This window comes from Pogoniulus pusillus, chromosome 17 (genome assembly GCF_015220805.1).
Source record: "Pogoniulus pusillus isolate bPogPus1 chromosome 17, bPogPus1.pri, whole genome shotgun sequence".
Lineage (NCBI taxonomy): Eukaryota > Metazoa > Chordata > Aves > Piciformes > Lybiidae > Pogoniulus > Pogoniulus pusillus.
The window spans coordinates 18,088,826-18,112,168 of record NC_087280.1 but is presented as its reverse complement, the minus strand read 5'-3'; the positions used below and the strand labels follow the sequence as shown (position 1 = coordinate 18,112,168).

Below are 23,343 nucleotides of genomic sequence, written 5' to 3'. Positions count from 1 at the left end.
TAGATATTCTCCACCCACAAAGCCAACCAGAGGAGGAGCCAGAATGTAACTGGTATTTCCTTATTCCAGCCACTGCATGGTACCCTTTTCAAGTCCTAACAAATACGAGAGAGATCTTCAGCTCCATGTGTACCAGCACAGCCTCTTCCTCAGCAGTGCACCCAGCTGAAGGTTTGACCCAAGTTAGGAAGCCAGCTAAAAACAAGACCACATTACAATAAGTAAGAGGGGAAAATGAAGGTGGTTTTTCCACCTGAATGCCACAGCACTACTAGGAGAGAATCCTTTCTGGCAGCTTGTTTAAACTTGTTATTTATAGCACTTGCTCCTTCGGATCTTCAACAGGTAAGTCTTACAAAACAACTATGTTCAACTGAATTTCTCACAGACATTTTTTTTCCTCAGCATTTTGCAGAATAAAACCTAGAAACAGCTTTCCCAGGCAACTCAAATTCAAGGCTTTTTGTGCAATCACATTTACATCGTTAGCTAGCATTATTCTTTCTGTTAATTTTCCTCCCAGCTCAAAAGAAGTGCTCTTAAAAGCACTCAATAGAAGAATGATATAAAGACCAGAAAAGCAAAATTATTACTGTAATTGTACTACTCTAAGATGAAAAGCAGTTCTCATAGGCTTAAATACTTCACGGCAACATAAAAAGCCTGACTGCCACTTATTTTGCTACTTATCTGAAGATTGTCATAAGAGTTACTTATAGAACAGACAATGTTAGAGACCAGCACACTCCAATGATTCAGATCTGAGGGAGAGACAAAAAAATACCACCAAACAGAACAGAAAAATAGGGGAAGGAATTCCTACCTTTCAGATGTTGCAGTCCGAATGAACATAAGCACATTAGCAGGGAAGAAGCATCACACTCACTACTTTGGCAAAGGTAAACACGCCCTATCTACAGAACCCTTTCAAATTCTTCACAGACCCACCCAGCAAAGCTGCACTTCAAGATTTCTGACTGAAGGCAATCCTGATGTCATGAATCTACTCGGTGAAACTCCGCAGCAGCAATGCCAAGCGCCTTCCCTCACGCTCCTTTCAACACAGGCGGTGAAGAAATGCTCCAAGTCACGTGGCTCTTGGTGGCAGGATGAGAATTGGTCTCACCTATGTTGCTCTGAGCACAAACCAGAGGATGCTGCGCCGCCTGACTGTGCAGTGAAGGAAAGGCCAAAGGCATTACTTAGCACTGATACTTTTAGATGCATTATTAGATGAGGTATGGGGTTACAAAGTTAGAATAGGGTTCTGCTGCTTTTGACCAGCCTCAACCAAATCAATATTTTACATAAAGTCTTACACCAGTTCCTCAGAAGATGCAAAGCAGCATATTTTAAGTGTCTAAAGCAGAGAGAAACAGACTGAATGCATGTTTGGTCAGTGATACCATACCATGTACATTTTATCTAACCCTATATGATTAAAAAAAAAAAAATCTTCCTTCTTCTTTCCCCTCTCCCCTTAATTCCCTGCCTGAGAAATAAGGCTGAAAGTCATTCCTCAGCAGCAGTCATTCCCCAGTTTTCAAACAATCAATAACAGCCTTGAGAAGCGCTAGCGTTACTTAGCATCCTGGTGGGCAGGACACCTTAATGCTGTATGAGAACCTAATGCTGTATGAGAACCTCACTGACAAGCCAGGAGCAATTAGCCCTTTCTTCCTGATTGCAGTCAGCAAAGAGAACTCATGAAATAGGAACAGACATGTCAGAGGTAGACCCAAGTTTCATCTGGCCGAGTATACTGTCCCTAAAGGAATCTGATAGCATATGTCTACCGAGGAGAACAGGAATAGAACAAACACAAATAGTAACTGATGATACCTCCAGCCTGCAGTAGTTTGGGGCTCAGAGACTTCCTAAACCATAGATGTTGCTTATGTAAACACCACTGGAGTGGTCCCCTCCCCACCTTAATTTCCACAACTCCTTCTGAATGTATTGAAACTTTCATCACCACCTTTAAGACTGCAATAAAAGTTATGACCCTTGCAACATTTGCATCCTGTTCATTTATTTCCCTCCAGAGAAAAGTGTGGGTTTGTTCATATGCCTCTTCCTCCCCCACCTCCCCCCTTTCTTTCTTTGGGAGTTCTCTTTTTCAGCTATTGCAAGTCTTCAATCCTCTTATACAGCTGGGAGTGGTATTCAATAAACTGATGCACCAGAGAAATATTAAAGATGGATTAGTTCAGAGAGGTATTGTTATGGCTTTGCTGTTGCTTTAAATTAGCTCCCTACCTTCCCACATCTGAGCCACTAGTATGAATCAAGCAGAAGGTTTAGGAGTACTCTGCCAATCAGGAAAGCTTACAGCAAGCTGATTCATGGATCACTTGGCTCACCTTGTGCCAGTAATGCAGTAAGTAATTGGCAGAAACACCTCTTTCTTATGCCTGAATCCACGATTTCTTCACTCTTACACCAAATTGCAAAACCCACATTTGTCTGGCTGGAACAAATGTGAAGTTGCTTACAAATAATAAAATGGGGAATTTTTTTTTTTTTGAGGAGCACTTCTAAGGTAGCATTCACTGTCTATGCAGGAATACTATGAGATTAAAGATACTACATGGAAAGAAGCAAGGTAACTATACTCTCTTGATCAAAACTGCCCACTGACCTTTCACATTACTGCTGCACTTTCCCAGTGCTTATCCTTCAGGGATCTTAAATTTGAATGATGCAAAAAAGAAAGCCAAATAACTCTGCATGTCTCACTGAGGGGGGAAAAAAAACACCACCATAATCTAAGTGTTACTAATTTGTACTTGCAGCACAACATTAATCATGCAACAATTAAATTTAACTAGATAATGGAGTGTGTGTTTGACTCAACTATTGCACAGATCACTGGAAATCACATGTAGGTTTTCTGGGAAAAAAGTATTAGACTAATAAAAATACACAAAATTCCCTTCTGTCCATTTTCCTGTCAAATAAACAGGATCATAGAATGGTTTCGTTTGGAAGGGACCTCAAAGATCATCCAGTTCCAACCCCTCGCCATAGGCAGGGACACCTCCCACTAGAACAGGGGTTCATCCAGCCTGGCCTTGAACACCTCCAGGGAGGGAGCACCCACAACCTGCCTGGGCAACCTGTGCCAGTGTCTCACCGCCCTCGCTTCTTCCTAACATGTAGTTTAAATCTTCCCTCTGCCAGTTTAATCCCATTGCTCCTCATCCTGTCATTGCAAGACCTTGTAAATAGTCTCTCCCCAGCCTTCCAGTAGGCCCCTTTCAGATACTGGAAGGCTACAAGGTCTCCTCGAAGCCTTCTCTTCTCCAGGCTGAAGAGCCCCAACTCTCACAGCCTGTCCTAACAGCAGAGCTGCTCCAGCCCTCTGATCACCTTTGTAGCCTCCTCTGGATTCACTCCAACAGTTTCATGTCTTTCTTGGTTTTGGGGACTCCAGAACTGCACACAGTACTCCAGGTGGGGTCTCATGATATGACTAAAATGAATTCACACATTGGATGTGAGCTTTCACTTGAGCTTCTAAGCAGTTACATGAGAAAGACTATAGTATGAGTTAGCTTTCTTAGTAAAGAAAACCTTGTGAGACTAATATAATCTTCTAGAACCAGAGCTGATCTGTATGATGGTACCTGCTGATGGAATAAAATAAAGCCAAACCAAACTCAACCCCTTTGAAATGGAAGGATTTATTTTGTTTTCCTTTGATGGTGGTTCCTCTGAGAGTTCTAAATGTATTGCCCATTAGTACCCAAGTACTAATCTTAGTACTTTAGATCCAGTCTAAAGCTGAGAGAGAGAGTAGGTTTAAACTGGATCCTAGGAAGAAGCTCTTCAGGTGAGACTCTGGAATAGGCTGCCCAGGCAGGTTGTGGATGCCTTCTCCCTGGGGGTATTCAAGGGCAGGTTGGATGAAGCCTTGGAGCAGCAGAGGCTAGTTGAGAGGCATCCCTGGCAATGGCAGGAAGGTTGGAGTAGATGATCTCTAAGGTCCCTCAGCCATTCTATGATTTTTGCTGATTATCTCAATGGCAGACACAGGTATACACAAAGTGGGAATCAACTGAATATAATAACAATACTAATTATATTTGGGCTGTGAATTCTCTTTTCACCTCCAGTGAAACCTATTGGCTTGCAATCTGGGATTCCTTCAAGATAGAAATTAAAATTCATTGATAATCCTACTCTTTCTGCTCCTCAAAAATCAAATAACTGGAAACTAATCACTCCAATGTTCGAGGACATTAGCATCCTAACTCATAATCTTCCAACTAGTTTAAAAGCTAAGCTCCTCTTCACATGAATACCCATCTTCTCCTAATACACCTACTTCAACTTATATCAAACAGATGAAAGCTTTCTCCTCAAGACCTTTCCTACTAAGTATGACCTGATTCATAATCTGTATAGGCTTTATGTAAAGAGGGTAATTTGTAATTAATTAATCATGCCACCTATCATAATTGAAGACTAGATGCCTGATTTTGAACAAAGCGAGCATTAAGGTAACAAACACTTGTACATGAAAGCTTTTGCAATTTGAACACTCAGGCTGAAATCTTCAGCATGTTTATGTCTTCTAAAATTGTTTCAGAACTTGGTTCCTGGAAGTTTTAATGAGAGTTAGAAAACTTAATACTCTGCGTATCAATAACATGAAGGAAAATGACAACTTCATAAGAAGAGGATGTCAGTAGTAATACTGGACAGATAAAATAGTGAAGAGAAGTGAAGGACCACTAACATTCTACTGGTGACCCAAGCCACCCTCACTTCACTAAAATGCAGAGAACAGAGCTATTAATAGGCTTCGAATAAGCCTTAGGAAAAGGGCTGCAGGAAAAAACCTTTCTATTACCTGGGGACTGCTTTCTAACCAATTTCTCTTGCAAGTTTAGTTAGCATTCTTCATGCACAATCTGAGTTCACTTTGTCTTTAAATCATCCTTGGTAAGAGTATAATTGGGTTTTTTCCCCTCTCATTTAGCATCAACTTGTCAAATTCACCTTTCAGTGTGTTAAAACTTGTGTGCTACTCACAAATCTTTCCCTCCAAATACAGCATTGTTAATGCACTCAACTAACTGTATGCTATTTACTATCTTGAGATCACAGAATGTATCTGGTTGGAAGAGATCTTGAAGATCATCCAGTCCAACCCTCAACCCAGGATGGAAAAGTCAACACTAAACCATGTCCCTAAGCACCAGCTCTGCACGCTCTCCAACAACCCTTGGGATGGCGACTCCACCACTGCCCTGGCCAGGCCATTCAGTATTTCCTAGCAGCCAGCCTAAACCTCCCCTGGTGCAGCTTGAAACCATTTTCTCTAGTCCTGTTGCTTGTCACCAAGAAGAGGCTGCCTCCTCCTTGCTCCAGCCTCCCTTCAGGTATTTGTAGAGAGTGATGAGGTCTCCCCTCAGCCTCCTCTTCTCCAGACTGAACAACCCCAGCTTCCTCACACTCTCCTCGTAAGTCATGCTCTCCAGGCCCTTCATGGGCCTCAGTGCCCTTCTCTGCACATGCTCCAACATCTCAATATCCTTCCAATAGTGAGGGGCCCAGAACTGAACACAATACTTGAGGTGTGGCCACACCAGCGCTGAGTACAGGGGAATGATGTAGGAGACCAATACACAAAACCTTCTGGCTTTGACACTAGACACTTAACAATTAGTCCAACAATTCTTTCAGAGAGCTTTTAAAATTCTTTTTCAACAGGTCAAATAATATAGGGCTGAAAGATGCCTTGTTGATCCTTGGAACTGGAAGCACTGGTCAGACATCACGATGTGAACACTTGCACACAGAACAATGCTGCAAATGTTTGATTACATCAGTAGAAGACTCAGAGCACCAATCTTCATTCATCTGCAATTCCTGTGATGCTTCACAGTCAGCAATTCCCTTCCCTGCACCAGCAACTAATTGAAAATTACATAAATACTGGCATCATAGTAATCAACATTTAGCTTAGGTGAACAAACACTCCTTTAGAGAGACCAATATTCTGCTGAAGATGACCACGTAGGAGAATCTCCCTTGAGGAGAGAAGTAATTAAAATAAACAAAACTGTTTGAGTTTTACATTTGCTGCATAACAGATCTTTGCCCAATTCTGACATCAGCTGCAGTGGTGTCAACAGAAAGGGAAAACGACTTCATACACACTTTCCTTGAAGAACACAGACTTAAGGAAGCCAACCAGTGGAGCTAAATTTCCAGAAAGCACTCTTTTTTTTTCAGTTCAATCTCTCTGTGAAATGGCTATAAGAGGTCTGTAGTAACTAAGTGGCTCTGTGAGCTGACAAAGTCCAGATACACTTTAAGATCAGTCTAGCAAGCAGAGATTCAACACTGTCAATGCAGAAATAGGTACAAGGGATTTTTGTCACCTGACAACAAATCTTTTTTCCTTAATCAGTAGATGTTGTCTTGCAAAATAAGCTTCAAAATATTATCCCTGTTTTTATGCAGCTGTTACTTTCTTCAAACTAGCTATGGACACTTGAGAGCTCTTTGAGGCTCCAGAGAAAAATCTTTCAAGTTTCAGCTCTGTAGCACCAGGATGAGATGGGACAGACTCTTGGACAGCTACCAGTAGCAGATAGAACTCCTGAGAGGGTTCAGGGACATACACACAAAGAAACCTTCCCTATAACCTTGTAGGGCAGCCAGCATCTGGCACCATGAGTTTGTGTTTGCTACTTGTTTAAATACTTCATAAATTCCAAGTGGAATTTTTTTTAAAGTGTTTTGCAGCACAGGTAAGTAGGAACCAGAAGTAACTTTGGATGTTTTAATTCACCATGCAAACTCCTTAACACAAAATATATTGCTGTATTCCTTGCTTGCTGTATGTAAACCAGCAGCATGCCAGCCTATTAACGAGCATCTCTGACAGTTATCAGCAACAAACTCATTTGCACAACATTTAAAAAGACAATGACTTGGATAAGCTTAAATCCCTGAGATGTTTCTCAACAAAGTCCAGGCCCATGCCTGCTGTTGAGCAAGGGACAGTGTAAGACTGCCTCTCATCTGTGCTGACACATAAATTGGCTTCTAACAAGATTTCAGAGTGAAGCAGGTAGCCTGAGTCATACAAAATGCAAGAATTTGCAAATCCATTTGGATAACTCTTTAAGGGAAAACACACAAAAGTCATGGCCACTCATTTTTCACTCCTACTGACAAAGTCTGTCATACTTGCTGCTAAATTCAGGCTCCATCCCTGACTGACTCTGGGAAGAGTACAAGCAATGCCTATGCTGCAGTGATACACCAGGGGAAAAAAAACCTAACAAGGCCTCTTATTCCCAGCTTTAAAAAAGTATTGGAAGCATAGAAATTCTCAGGGCTGTTTTTTATTCTTGCATTACAGGAGAAAAACTTGTGTTACAAGTCTTAAAACTAGAATGTAAAACAGCCATAAATATATTGGAGGAAATCCCACTTGAAGAACCACAAGTAGGGAACCACCTGGATTCCACTGTAATTGCAATCAAGCTCTACAAATACTCAAGATTAAAAAATCTTCTTTTTAAAAAGCACATCCTGGAAGCAAACTCTAGTGCTAACTGCTTACCTCATGAAAGTATAATTTATTCTATTGATGTTGAAAGGGAAACAATCACAATCACATAGACATAAATAGAGACTGTAGACACTTCAGGCTAAGCTCTCAGAAAACCGTCTCCAGACAGGTCACCCAATTTCCTCTGTGTGTTGCTTTGGAATAATACAAGTGAACTGGTAGATATCAAAACCCAAAGGCAAGGTGTATCAACCTCCTGGCAGTAGCTGACCCACTTCCTACAGTCTAATTGAACGCTGCCAAGAGGTTCTGCAGCTGAGTTCATTTGCTCTAGTCGGTAACATAATAGGTCTGCCTACAAAATTTCTGATAGCAAAGATACAAGCCAAAAAACAACCCTTAAAAAAACACACCCCAAAACTAAACAACAAACCAACTCTAACCATCCCACTCCGTACATTCACCAAGGGATTAAATGACAAATTCTTTTGCAAAGTGTTTTCTTTGTGCTAGACTCATTGACTGTAACCATAGAAGTACTAACCACCCTTGCTGCCCACACACGTTGTGTACCATTCAAAAAAAAAGTTGAGTCATGACAGTTTTACTCCATCTCAGGTCCCACAGTTCATTAACAGTAAACTACCAACACATTAAGGTGTCCAGTTGCCAGATACAAACCACACTTACCCGTTTTTACCACTAAAACATTCTGGGAATTAAAACAATGTCTGAGAAGTGAAACATGTGGGAATGATCACTACTAACGACCACCTGGGCACACAATCGGCCCCATGCCTGCAACAATTAGATACAGTTGGATTTGTTGTATTCAAAAATCAGAAGTTATGGCTCCTGCATTTCTTGCTGAATTCTACAGACTGTTGTGAGATGCCTAAACTTTTACTTCATAAACGGCTTTATCGTTGTAGTAATCACTTACAAGAAGCCTAGCACTTAAAATCCCCAAATTGTCTTCCCATTCTACCCTTCCCACCCTATTTATCTTATCAGTGCACAAGAAATACTGTTACAATTGAGATACTTCCAGCTGACAAAGTAGAGACAAAGAAATGCTGAATAATGCAAAAACAATGGAGTTGTTCAGTTAAAAATCTAACAAATGCTGCATCAGAAAAGATGATAATGGAAATTAATTTCACTAAAATAAAAGCACCTACCTATAAAATTGTGATCTTGAGAAACTCTTGCTCAGTTGTCTTGCCAAAGGCACTTCCCTTGTTTGAACTGAAAAATTCCCAAGTTGTCTCAAGTTGTATTTTGAACATGCCCAGAGGCATTTTAGTTCTGACAGAAAAGTGCAACTCAGCATCCAGAGCATAGCCAAGTTCAAACAATGAAGAAAAACTAGGCATCTTTCTGCCCTGGACAACAGTTTAGGTTTTAATTAAAGTAATTATAGTCACAAATGGAAAACTTTCCATTCATTGACATTCTTGCCCATTCCTACGCACCAAAGTTCAGGAAGGCACCACAGCACAAAGGACACACAGAATATTCCAACCTCCCACATGCCAGTAAAGGGGAGCACTTTTTCCCATATAACTGCCAAGTGATTCCTGCCGTCATCTTGAAGATGAGGCTCAAACTGCTCTGCCTGAGAATTCACACTGCTCTGGTACCTCTGGAGAGCACTGTCATTTCCAACTAAATTATCCCATAAGCTTCATCTGGTTTTCTTCTCCTCCCAATTGATCTGATTCGCCAGTTCCATATTCAGGACTAATCTAGAAAATGGCCACAGGTATTTGGGGGTCAGAGTCACCTGTCCCAGAGTCCCTCCATCTCAGCTCAGTATTTTAACACAAAGTAGCTATTTAAAAGGGAGACAGAACAGACTTGGTTTTCAATCAGATGAGAGCACTTACCTTCAAGAGATGATGCTAAAAAATGCTTCTTACAGTTCTGACAAGGTCTGAGATGTTCAGAGTAGTCCCTGTCATCAGTACGTCCCCATTGCCTAACCCTTGCAGGATCATTACAAGCATACCAGTACTAGGTGTCTTCCTGCTATGTGCACACACAGGTTTGGATCCTGTTCTGGACTAACTCTCCCCAGGCAAAGTGACACTTACTTTTCAGGTTATTCAAATTAGATCTAATAAAAGGTGTTAAGTACAGGAGTTTAAATCCAACATCCACCTGCACTGCAGACACTTACATTCTTGTTATCTGGTTTTGATTTAACAAGTTTGTTGAGCATATAGTCTATACTTACTTAAAATAATGGATGGGAGGAATTCTGTTGGAGTCTCACTTCTGCATTGCCTAAGCTTGATTTTTAGATGCACTGTTCCATTAAATTGTTCTATAAATAGGCAATACATGCATTAGTCAGACCTTTCCTTTCAATTGAGGGAATATATCATATAATATTAAGAAAAACTAAACTAAGTTCTCAGTGCAATTATAACATTACTAATTAAATTAGGCAAACAGTGAAAGTTAACAAAAATGAAAACAACAAACCACTTCCCAATGCCCCCCACCAAAAACAACAAACAAAATCCAAAACAAAACAAACAAAAAGAACATCCTAGATTGTCAGTTAAGCACTTTGGGCAATGAAAGTGTGGCATGGATTATTGTGATGGCATATCTGAATGCCCACATAGAGCAAAGCTCTTATGCAGTGCACACAGTATAAAGACCAAAACTATCCCCAGCTAAAACAATTTATTTAGCACAACCCCTAAGCAGTCAGGTGCTGTAATATCACTGCACTGTAGTCCATAAATCACTATCAATCTGGCAAGGACTTCATATGTTAAGTATAATTCATAATACTTTAAGTATCACATATTGTTGATATGCTTTCACATTAGTCATTTATTATCAAATTTCAAGTACCTAACAGATAATCCTTATATATTATACCCTCACATACATACCATGAATAAGCATAGAACCCTGGGGTCATGGATCACATCACTGACTGCACTTGCAGATTTTTAAGGTGTCAACCAAATGCATGTTTATCCTGTTATCCTGTTTCAGGTTAAATGCACCAACGAGTGCAAGAGATACAAGGCTTTAGAAGTCATTCACTTCATAGAAATGTTCCCTAGTGTACAAGTTAAAAAACTCATTACAACACTTCTTTGGCTCATTGTGAATTCCCATTCTTATTGATCTTCTCAACGTGGCTCAAAAGTTTTAACAATGCAGATGGATTATACGGGAAAAGATTTCTTCTCTGCAGCCTAGAAATAGCTTTCTGCAGTTCTTCCAGACATTTTGTTGATTGGTAAAGCATTATTCTCAGGGGAATGATATTACCTGGAGATAATACAGTCAAACAAGATGAGGTATTAGTCTCCTTTTGTTTCAAAGGCAACACTTCAGACTTGAATGTATTCTGTTTATCACCTGTATAGTTGCAACCAGTTTCACTCATCCCCCTCTCGTCCTCATTATTTGAAGGCACCTGCTTTGTGTTTACCAAACACTCTTTCCCATCTGATTCTAATTCTGAATCTTCTGAGCTGTCATAATTAACAAGGCTTTGAAGAGAACCCAGCAAAGATGTACTATCACTGTATATCAATGAGTTAGACTGGTTAGACTCTGCAGCTTCATTAACACCTTGCTCTGTTGTAAACGGTAAGCAACTGTGAGAAGCAGCCAAAGATCTCAGAGTTTGTGGTTCTGGTTCACAACAAGCATTTTGCAAACTCTCATCAGCCACATAGCTTTGTTTTTCTTCAGGAGGTATCTTGACAGAAGAAGAGACTGATTGAAAAGTGCGATGTTTGGTATCAAAATGGTTACAGGCCTCTACAAACTGATGCCAGTCTTCTTTAAGAAGCTTTAAGTACCTTACCAAGTACTCCAGAAAGCAAGTTTCTGATGAAATTAAAAAATCTAAAAGTACTGTGGAATCAAATGCAATTTTTTCTAGAAAAAATAAGAAGATGCAGTGAGGATTGAATCCACTTGCATGGGTAAGGAATTTCCAGGCTCCCTCCTCTTCATCAGCAACAGCATGCTGTAACCTGAAAAGTAAATGGATTTAATACAATGAAAGTTTAGAGGTATGCTCAGGACATGCTATTCTTGCTCCTTGGTCTTGTCACTAAGTATAAACCAAAACCCAGGGTTTTACATTAGAATGAGAAAGAATGAAGGCAGTTGAGACTAGAAGATTGAACAGGTTAGTAAGCCTAAGCACTTTCTTCAACTGCACTCCTCCTTTGGAAACATTCTGAAATAAACAAAGTCACTTAAAAACACATAAATTTTAATATTTATGTAAACCTCGACAGTGATTAACTTTCAGGGCACTAAGCACACTGGAAAACAGAAGTCTAGTTGTGTTTAGGTGTCTGAGAAGAATGGTACCTAAGATACTTTTTACAAGGTCTTGTAATGACAGGATGAGGAGTAATGGATTTAAACTGGCAGAAGGGAGATTTAAACTAGATGTTAGGAGGAATTTCTTTCCAGAGAGGGTGGTGAGACACTGGCACAGGTTGCCCAGGCAGGTTGTGGGTGCTCCCTCCCTGGAGGTGTTCAAGGCCAGGTTGGATGAGACCTTGAGCAACCTATTCTAGTGGGAGGTGACCCTGCCTATGGCAGGAGGTTGGAACTAGATGATCTGTGAGGTCCCTTCCAACCTAAACCACTCTGTGTTTCTATGATACTACTTGCAATATCAACAACTGAAGCTTGAGGATAGTATCTTATGTGCTAATTTATACAAAACAGCATAGTCCAGAACAATTTAATGAAGAACACATTGCCGTTGCTAACAATAGACGTTTTTAATCAACTAATGAGGACTGCAGTGCTCACAGGGCTACTTTGCCAGAAGTCCCTGAATCCTTGGAGTTTAATTCTAATACCACATTCTCATCAGGCTCCCAGTGTTGAAAGGGAAGTCTTGCCTTTCAGCTGTGTAAAATCTGAATTTCACTACTTTAGATTGTGAAATCTTTACATCCCCTAATTCACAATACTTAAGTATTTAATAGGAAATGACTGCACGTCTCCCTCATATTTCACTCAAAAAACCCCACTTAATTTATCAGTGCAGTCACCTGCTCTTACACCACACATTATTATACTGTCCCAAGGTTTGGGTTTTTTTAATTATTAAAAGTATTTTTGCTTTATACCAAATAATCAATGGAAATGTTACGTGCATCACAATATCCTCACTGAATTGCAATTCTTCCTAGCTCTGTCAACTAAGAAGCATACTAACCTATCAAATTTTAAATAAATGAGTAATAAAGCCTTAGCAGCTTCCCACATATCATCATCTTGCTCCATAAAAATCAAGGAGAGCCATTCACACTGATGTACAACTGGGTGAGACTGTGGGGAAGACTTCAGATGACTCCTCCAGAACATCAACAGCTGGGACATGGAATGATGAAAGTCTTCTGAAAAAAAAAACCAACAATAATCCAATGTGATTTTTGCTGTACTTCTGTTACTAAAACAACAAGTATTTTATTTTTTAAATTAACAGAGCAAAACAGTTCATTTTTGAGCATTTATCATTCCTTAGCTTGGCTGATTTAACACAGCAACATATTTTATAGGTTAGTTCTCGCTTCTTGGCACCAAAGAAATCAAGAATAACTAGCAAAAAATCTGAAGCAGTTTTCTAACCTCAAATTCAATGTGAATGGCTACTCAGATACCAGAATTTGGGATCAGAATTAGATGCTGATGGTAGCAGTTACAAGTAACCTGCAGAGGATTACTCACTAGGTATCAGCCTGCTCTATTCAAGACAGTTAAGGATAATTTATCAAAGAGCATTCTTCATTTTTTTGGAGTTCAAGGAAGAACAATCACAGGTGACCCAGAAGGTTTTGGGTACAGCAGGATGAATCCTCATACCAAACTTGCACATTAAAGAACAAGATCACATCTCCAAAAAACAAAAAAGTGACTGTACCAGCACAGTTGGGATTTTACTCTCCTTTAGCTCCCCAAATAGGTGGCTTCAATGGTACATCACACACCACCAAAAGGTGAACTGCAGTCAAGGCAATGCCATAGATCTCAGCAAAGTGCTCATTTGTGACATTTCATCTGAGGTTGTTCTTCCATATGAAATAACAACACAAGTGTGATGTTTTGATAGGACTTAAGCAACCTCCCCCAGCATGATTCACTGTAGAAATTAACTCTAGTGATGTATAATGAATGGGAATGCATTGTCATCTCTACAGCAAAGCAAAGTAAGAAGCTTGCAGTAGAGCCATATTCCTTATAAAATAAACTCTTCATGAATGATGTTTGTTTTGAAGGTCTAAAATCCTTACTGAAGAATTAATGTAAGCAGAACTTTCCTGCAAATCTTTATTCTCCTCCCTTAAAATACCATGCTTCTGGATGGGTAAAACACCTTAAATTTGATGCCTTTTTTGTGCAGTAGATTACTCATAAAAATAACTCATATGGCAGATGGACTGTCTCTTAGTTCAAGACAACTTCTTCAAAACTAATGATGTACCCAGGTAGTAGGCATTTGTTATCAGTTAGTCATGTAACACAGCATACATTCAGTGTTCAGAAAACAAAAATGAAATTAATAATTTAAAAAAATCAATAAAATTAATACTAATGAAAACAATAAGAAATAATAATAATCAGTAATAAATACAGTGCCATACATCTTTTGTTACCCCAAAGATACTAAAAACTCTAACACTGATGGAAGTATACTCTGGCTTGAAGAGATCAGTTGCATAATTTCAATATCTATATCTATCTATATTATATATATATATATATATATATATATGAAAACATGTATATATAATTCCTAGTTTTGAAAAATTTCTTGCCCCTTGAGAATCAATTTTACTTACCTCCTCATCACAAGTTTTTTTTCCCCCTTGGTATTTCAGATTTCCTTTTTGCAAATAGCATGAACAGCAAATTATCTTTGTTATTAATACTTACTATTCAGACTGAAATTCTTCCCTACAAATCAAAGCTATCTGGAAATTACTCTCAGGATGGAAATGAATTAAAGTTAACCCCCTCTAATTCATGTTAATAAAAAATAAGAAAAGAAAGATAAGATCAATGAGCTTCCCAGAAGGCAAGTTAGCATATTAAAGCATTTTTGTGCTTGTTTTAACTGCTTAATTTTATGTTACCAAAGTGGAAGCACCATTCCTTTCAACATAAAATTCCGCTTGACAGTTGGGGTATTTGAATCTAATTAAAGAACTTGGGTTTGTGTCATAAATCTGTAAAAGAATGAAGGGGTATTTTTTTTTCTTAGAGTATTTTCAAAGGGCTGTCTGAAATCAATTTAACCTACTTTTTTTTAATTCACTTGTTCTTAGCCAATCTCAGTCACCGTACATTTTTCAGAAAGGGGACTGTAAGTAAAATACTCTCTACAAATACTTAATAAACCTCCAATAATGAAACTAAACTTCACAAATAGAACATCTCCCAAAATATGGAACAAGTGTCAGAAGCTGTCTTGCAGAAGCCTGTAGCTCTTTTTGCACACTTGGATAATTTAAAAAATGATTTTATGCTTGCTATGTAATGTAGAAAGAGAAGTAAAAGAACATTTACATCTAGAATTGGTATTAAACTGTCTTGATCTATTTAAAATTTCTGTCAATTTTCATCCTTGTTTCAAAATAAACAGAGTTTTTTTACTTATTGCCATATCATCCATTGGCTGACATCAAGGCACACCCATTCCCACTTGTACTTGATCAGAAACTCCCTCGGAATTGCCTTTCCATTTTTGACATGAAGGGAAAAATCATCCCCAAGGACAGCAATCACATGATGCACCTCATATGCCTCTCAAGAGGTAGGAATGGGAAGATGTGATTCTAGGAGTGTCTCTCAGGCAAAAAGCCTCACTCCAGTACAGCGCAGAAGACTACAAAGTAGCTACCCGTGTGACACAGTGAGATGTCCTCTCCCATCAGGAACACAAGTCACACAGCATTCCTTCGCCATCCCACTGCTTGCCTTGTGGCATTGCCTGAGCACAAGAGCCAGATCTGCTCTTCTGCTGATCTAATTCACCTCCTCAGAAGAACAAACACACTCAAGGAAGCAGGTATGAAAAGTATTGTCTCACACCTACTAATTCAAGGACTAGACATATAAACCAGGATGAAGAACACAACCACTACACTTCACCAAGTTCCATAACTTTCCAGTCTCTTACTTTACAACCTCATTATTTTTACCTTTCCTACCACTGCTGGTTTCACCCTATTAATTATTTGTGCAACAGTAAAGCCTAATACCTTCAACCAAGAAAATGGTACTTAAAGCTCTATCTCCACACCAGAAATACAGACAGGTTCTATGGAAGGAAACAATTAAGTAGGCAAGATACATTGACAGCAGGATTTCTGGGTGGGCTTCTCTTTCCCCCCTCCCACCACCCCTAATTCAGCTCAGTTCTGTTTTAGTCTTAAAAAGCTTTTACAACAATCTGAAAGCTTTAAAATTCTTAAGCCTTACCAAACAAAACTAAGAGACTATTACCTTTAACTTCATCTTCTGTAGTAGAGTTTCGAAACTTGAATTCCACTGCTTTAAGCACAACCAAACTTAAGGTTCTGAGAACAGTTTGGTCAGAACCACCCTCAGGATCATCTCCAGGAGCAGGATCACTGCTTCCAAAATAGCTGGCCTTTTTCCTCAGTGGAATTCCATTAAGCCAAGTTGAATCCACAACCTGCAGAACAGCATTACTCAGTGCAAGCATATCCTCATCTAGCAATGGAGTTTGTGAGAACAGTGATCCACTTATTGCATCTTCTCTAGACTTATAAAGGACGCATTTTTTAAGAAGCATAATGAACTTCTTCTTGATTAAATAGTGAATTGATGAGCTAATGAGATTCAGGACATAAGAAACATTCAAAAACAATACTCTCTGGCATCTGAGCAGTTCTAATTCATTTCTGGAAGCCAAAAGTGCTTCAAGCAGATCTGTAAAACTGATCAAACTGTTTGCAGCTTCAGAATACGGAGAAGTATATTGGTGACTGTCAAAATGATGGAAGAGAATGGAGTTATAAAATCCTTCAAGCACAGCATCAAGAGGAGCCAACAGCTTCTTCAAAACACCTACAGCAACAAAAAGGAATTTTAGTTGGAGTGTAAGACAATCAGCTAAATCGCTAAATAAGCAGAAACCAGGTGATTGTGGCTATTATTTTTTTAGGTTCTAAGCATGTTTAAACCAATACATTTTTAATAGTATTTTGTCACCTCTTTGTAAGGAAGAAAATGTGTTCTTTAGAGAGGCTGCTCCAGACATTACCAGTAACATTCCCCCCTCTAGTGGGCACTCCTGCATCGATAACATCAGCAAACTGCTATCCTACCTGCTTCAAGTAAAACCTCATCTTTCAGCACGTTGTTGATAGTAGCTGCAAGAGTCCACAGACATTCTGCTACCTGGGTATTCACAGGGAATCCTGAAAGAGTCTCCAAGGTGAAGGCGAGCCAGGTGACATTTAATGTGTTCTAAAATTGCATTAAAAAAAACAATCGTGAATGATTTATACAGTTGCTGTGCAAATTAATTTAAATCATAATACAATGATTGAAAATTGCACCTAAAAATACTCAAATGTAGGCATGAACAACATACAATGTATCTGTCCAGTGCTTTTTAAGTACCTAGGCCTCTATTTTCAAAGGTGAAAAGTCACATATGCATGCTATAGGAGTTATTTGTATCATCCAGAAAGGGGAACCCAAACCTCCTGATGCTGGAAACTACATCATATCTGACTTCTTAATTCCCAGACCAGGAAAACTTTGCAAAAATCATTACAAACATATTTCTGAGGACAATCTACCTTCAGAGATGCTACAATGGAAGCTATGATACATATTTACTAAATATAGAGCAAGTAAAAGACTACTCAAGTAACTGAAATATTCAAACAAGAAAAACCAGCAAAGCATTTGATCAACTTTTGGTAGGTTATTACCTATTCCTATCTGCTGCATTCCCTAACAGATAGCACATAACTGCAAAAATATTTATAGGCTGCTTTTTAAATACCTGTATTGCAAACTGAAAAAGATTATTTCTTGTCATCTAGACATATTTTACATTAAAACAGGTTCAGAAAATTGCAGATTTTTATATATAAAGACATCCCACCTCCCATTACCAACTTCTGTTACGCATGTGATCTCTTTCTATTCTCCACACCTCTGCTCAAACACTTCAAATACTCTCTTGGAATATTTATTACGTCTCTTCCCTATCCATCACCTAGAACCCAAAGCTCTTAAGACACATTTTATGGGAGAACTATCACAGCATTATCTTGTCTACCCCTCACACTGGTCCTGATACTGTAGCTGAATACACTTCAATAGAATCGTGTGGTATTTTGGGGGCACTAACAGAGCCTGTACACATCATGGGACTGTGGATGTGCCTTTTAGAAAGTTTTGAGCAGATGTGCAGGCAAGAGATGGAGGAAAGGGGCAGAGTTGATGTTGTTCTGCTGGTCTGCTCATTAAAGAAAAAAGTATTTCTGGAGTTCACAGTAGTCATACAGTGACTGCTTTTGTGCCATACAGGCACTATAGAAACTTGGCTGTGGAGTCAAACATAACAGCTTGAAGGCAAATGTTGATCGAGTTATTGCTTCAAGCTGTGAAGTTATGCCATACTCACCTCTTTCTTCAGCTGGAAATATACAAGAGATGCTAAACACTTTGAAGCCATGTGAGACAACAGCTGATCGTGACTACCTAGCAGAAAAACCTGCAGATGTTTGGAAAGAAACAAAAACTAAGGCATGTTCCTTTTTTAAAATCCTTTCACAAAAATCTTTCCAAAGCTAATAAAAGCTTACCAATTTAGAGTCAACTTTTGCCCCCTTCAGAAGAAGGACAACGATTTCACAGTACTTCTGTCTCATACTGAATTCAGTTTCCTGGGACTCGGATTTAGCAACCATCATCTTGAGCAAGGTGAGCTGAAGCAGCGTCACTTCTCGACAACAGAATGAGTTCATGTTTGCAAAGCTGTTTGATATATCGTCTGTTGTAGGGGCAACCACATCTGACATATCAGTGTCCTGATGGCTCCTAATACCACCATTAGTAGATGCCAGATGCATCCAATTATATGATTCATCTCTTTCTGGTGGCTGCTCAACACACAGATCAAGTAAAGAGGTGTAATGATGGCTTTCTTGTGATAGTGGAATTCCTACCAGTATGTCCTTATACACCTGCTGCAGAAGAGAGATCTTCATTTTGAGAACATTAAATATCCCAGGAAACACTGCATGTCTTCACTGATTATTCACGGTTACTGCAAAGCAGCTTCCAAGTCGTTTTCACCCAGTAAGATAAATAGAAGTACTGGCACACATTTCTCTGCTAAGATACCTAGAAATAAATAATTTGCTGTTACTGGACTTAACAGATTACTAGAAAGATGCAACAGAACAACAGACATTTTTAGAGTTAATACTATAATTCTGAAACTTGTTTTGAAAATAAAAATTCACTGCCCCAGTGAGACATTAAAATGATGTAAGAATTGCCATGCTGGGAAGAATTTTATGGTTCCAACATTACAGTGCTGACACCAACATTTCCTGCAACAAAACCAAAGATGATTATTACTAGGGACTACTTCTTAAACATATGAGAACTCACATCCAAGCTTTCCCTACATTGCTGAAACCACTAAAACCTCATTTTGTTTGTGACAGATTCCTCCTAAAACAGGCACGAGGCTTTAACTGCAAATTTTCAACTGGCAATGTTTACTGCTTCACTCAGGCTGGACATGGCAGCATCTCTCAAGTGAAAAAAAAAAAGGAAACCAAAGGCCAAGTCTTGTCATCTTCTGCTACACATAGGCTTAAGGTGCATAGTGTGAATATACAGGAGAGGAGAACTGGCCTCTGATTCAGTAAGGAGAGCAAATGAATTCCTTTAGGTCATTTTGCACCACGGTCTAGTTGATTGGATAGGGCCAAGTGATAGGTTGGAGGTCTCTTCCCAAGCCGGTTGATTCTATGATTCTACATGTGCAGAATTCTACGCATCTATTCTTGAAACCCAAACTTTGGGGATAACACCAGGAATGCCTGAGGGCTGGTCCCAAGGGCCCAATGACTGAGAAGTTTAACATCAGTAAGTACTTAAGAGTGTAAAGCTTATTAGGAGCCAATATTCAGGGAAGCTATTTAGGAAAATAAAATCAAATCTTTCTCACCATGTCAATAGAATGTATCTTTCCATCAGAACACTGAAACACTCACTATAGCTTAAAAAGAACGATTAAGAATTCAAATCTCTCTTCAAAGAGTGAGCACTGAAGCACCCACAATTTTCTAGCCACTGGTTGGCATTGGATACACATCTGCCCAGAAAACAGAAAAAGAATACACTGAGGAACATCAGGCTTTCTTCTTAAGAGTGATCCTAGTCTGTAGTATCTACCTTTTCCAGACAGTTTTAACATGTTCTCTAACTAGAGCTCCTTTAATTAAAAATGCCCAAACTCATTACTTTTGTCTACTGTGATGTTAGGAGTGTGGCTGATGTCATTTATACAAATTTTCTTCTTGCAGGATTTTTGGATTCCCAGCTTCAAGTCTGACAATCAACCAGGTAGATTTCCAGGTGGGCTCCTGAAGCCACCGGTCTAATAGGTTTTTCTTTAAGTGTCACATTTTGCCTTTCTTACCAGCGGAAGAAAACAGCTCAATTTTCCAGTTGGTGAGAAATTCGTCCCATCTACATATCAATTATACCTACATTTATCATCACACCAACCACTTTAAATCATACTTGCTTTTTGACAATGCCTTTAGAAAACAACAAAACTATAAAATTCAGTAGAAACTAAACCAAAAATACCTCATATAATCTTCACAAGATTTAAAAACACCCTCAAACAGTAAGAATGACACCTTCATTTTTACAACTTAACTGCACCTGAAGTGTGCACTGAAAAAATGGCTTCCTCAAGGTAGAAAGGATCAGGGGTAGACCAAAATATGCTATCCAGACTCCTCACTTCTCCCACCACCAGGCAGTATTTCCTTTGCTAGATTTAGAGTCTCTTCAGAACAAGCAGTTGCCTGCAGGGAGTGATCTACAATTCATTCCGGTGTGGTATTTTAGAAGACACATTCAGCACTGGCTGACCTTACACCTCCAAAATGTTACAGTATATTTATTCCTCACCTAATCTGCACCTGATGGCACTAAGAATCCTTCCTCTGTCCTTTCCCATGTTCCACATCCTAGATGTTAGGACTAAATCTGATACTCGATGCAAATTCCTTCTTTGTCTGCAGAATCTGTGTGGAATTCTACTTGAGATGGAAATTTATGACCCGAAACCTCATAAAATTTCTTCAGAAAGCACTCTGAGTATTTTATATAGCTATTGTTCCTATCTTTATTTTCTCCTAAATGAATACCTAGTAAAGTTATCTCAACATATTTAAACCTGTGCTCAAGATCAACTCTAAGTACCAGCCTACATGGTAAATGAACAGATCTCTCATGCACAAATGGTGCAGCAAGGTTGTTAAGGCAGAAGAGACTTAAAACTCCTCCAGGATAGGAACTATAAGATTTTTACCTTCACCACATGGTATCAGTTGTGCTTTCTCTGATCCTACCATAATGAATTTATAGTATACCATTAATTTGCAGAACTCTTTACAGAAATATCTCTAAGACACATCTCACTCACACATGACAACAGTTCATGCGTAGAAGTCATTAGAAGCAATGAAATGTGAGAGAGCTTATTCTGAAGAAATTTACTTCAAAGAGAGGGAAGACACCTGACAATGATTAGATTGGTTTCAGACATGGTAAAGGAAAGGCTCAAAGCTAATGAGTAAAGAAAAACAATCATATTCATACACAAGAAATGACAAACTCCAACACTTACTTGTATTATTTATTTGAGATATCCATGGCAGCATCTAAAAACCAATTAAGGTAACGTCTCACCATGCCAGACTCCTGCACATAGAATAGGAAACAGCTCTACAGACCATATATATGGACTGATCAGGCAACAGATAGAAAGAACTACAGAGGAAAACTGAAATAGAATACATATTTTCTTATACTTTATCTGGTACTATTTTAATTAGGTTTCAAAAATCAAAGCCAAAGTCATATGAAGCTGCAAACAGAACAAGGAATTTAACGGAAAGGAAACAAAGACCTGGAGATGGAAGCTCAGATGGCAGCTGAAGCCTGTAAGATTTTAAGGATCATCATAAACCAAAGAAGTGAAGCTTAAGTGGTTGCAATGCCTCCCAAATACCCTAAAATGTGTGTATCTCTACAAGCTGAGATACTTAATTTAGCACAAAGTCATGAAAAGCATTGATTTGACTGGGCTAACACTGTTGATGTAGTATTTTACTCTTTTTTTAGTAACACACATGGCTCCCAATGACACACAATTACTCAGTGACCATAGTGAAAAGGCATGATTAGAGAAAGCTGTTGTCAAGTTCCTGAATTAGTCTTTCCCCGTTAATAGGTACTATTAAATGTTAATTGCATAAGTAACAACTGGGAGAAAACAAACTATCTGAAAGCCCTATTTTCATTAAAATATTAAATCAGATAAGGCAAAATGAACCTGCAGTCCACGACTTAGGAGTCTGAAGGCTGTGGATCTCCTTACAATGCAAAAAAAACCCCCAAACCCCTTCAGATTACTTGTACCTGCAGTGACTTTGTAGGCTCATCTCTCAACATAGAATATATTTCCACTCAGTATTGAAATAGGTTATAACCGCTTCTAAAGTAAAGTTACCTCCTTCCAGAGGTTCGTTGCAACCTCTGGAACGAGCTATGCAATCCCGACCTGTTAACTTTGACACTAGAGCACGTCAGAGGCTTTCTCTGCTCAACTGCGAGCACCTTTAGCCACCAGAGAGGACCAGAGGGACCTGATCCGACATCACAGGCCCCGTCCTGTCCCACGCACAGCAGCGCTTCAGAAGTGCCAGCAGGGGTTAGTGGTCGGAAGGCCATAGGCCGGTTTCGGAGTTAGGAGATGAGAGCACAGACAAGTGTAACCGCGGCCCTAAACCAGTCCTCGGGGCCCACAGGCCCTCTTCTCTTCACGCTCCTCCACAACGCCCCGTCGACACCACGATGCCCTCTCTCGCCGGCCTCAGCACGGCCGAGGCCCTCAGCGCTGCCGCTGCCGCTCCCCTCCTGCCCCGCGGCCGCGCGGCCCCCGCTCCCTCACGCGCCGGGGCGCGCCCCGCAGCCCCTCGCGCTCCGCCACCCAGCACCCACCTCGCGGCCCGGCCCCCGCCCCGCGCCCCCCCCCCGGCAGCCTGGGCCGCGCTTAGTCACCCCGCGCCGCGAGCACGCAGGGCCCCGCCCCGTCCCGTCGCCAGGCAACCGCTGCCAGGCAACCGCTGCGACTCACCCGCCCCCGGGAAACAGGGCGCCGTAAGGCCCAACTCTCCTCCGTCAGATCGCTGGAGCGGCCGCAGCCAGCCCTTTCCCTCCCCTCCCCTGTCGCAAAGCCCTCCCCCTCCCGCCGCGCCTTTACGGCAGGGGGCAGGGCCGCGGGCGGAGCCGCCGTCAGCCCTGTGCCAAATCAGCTCTAGCGGCGGAGCGCGGTTGGGGGCGGGCCTAGCGCGGCGGCCGCGGATTGGCGGCGGCCGAGGTCAGTCCCTGCCCGCTGACCCCTGGAGCGAGCCGAGGGGGGCGGCTCGGTGCAAAGTGTCCCCACACGGCTCGGCCCCCTCCCGCCGCCGGCCCCGCCGCTCCCCCCGCCC

General features: G+C 40.3%; 2 protein-coding genes across 9 annotated transcripts in view; both read right to left on the bottom strand.

Annotated features, from left to right (window-relative positions):
* The window catches only part of CERS3 (ceramide synthase 3), a 56,844-nt gene extending 46,695 nt beyond the window's left edge, over positions 1 to 10,149 (bottom strand). For all 4 annotated transcript variants that reach the window (XR_010305419.1, XM_064158012.1, XM_064158013.1 and 1 more), the window contains exon 1: positions 9,777 to 10,149. The gene's annotated coding sequence lies outside the window, so the exon portion shown is untranslated. The remainder of the gene's footprint in view (positions 1 to 9,776) is intronic.
* Positions 10,150 to 10,217: 68 nt separating this feature from the next.
* Positions 10,218 to 23,069, bottom strand: LINS1 (lines homolog 1). Of its 5 annotated transcripts, none has more exons than XM_064158007.1 (8): positions 22,989 to 23,069; positions 21,477 to 21,550; positions 18,400 to 18,940; positions 18,219 to 18,308; positions 16,903 to 17,044; positions 16,055 to 16,642; positions 12,765 to 12,945; positions 10,218 to 11,553 (listed from the first exon to the last, which is right to left on the bottom strand). In XM_064158007.1, exons 3-8 carry the CDS (start codon positions 18,802 to 18,804, stop codon positions 10,665 to 10,667), a joined length of 2,295 nt encoding a protein of 764 aa, XP_064014077.1. In that variant the 5' UTR covers positions 18,805 to 18,940; positions 21,477 to 21,550; positions 22,989 to 23,069; the 3' UTR covers positions 10,218 to 10,664. The 5 variants fall into 5 exon arrangements, with proteins under 5 accessions (XP_064014077.1, XP_064014078.1, XP_064014076.1 ...); XM_064158008.1 differs by lacking the exon at positions 22,989 to 23,069 and adding an exon at positions 19,779 to 19,925 and having other exon boundaries at positions 21,477 to 22,737; XM_064158006.1 differs by lacking the exon at positions 22,989 to 23,069 and having other exon boundaries at positions 21,477 to 22,737.
* Positions 23,070 to 23,343: the final 274 nt, after the last annotated feature.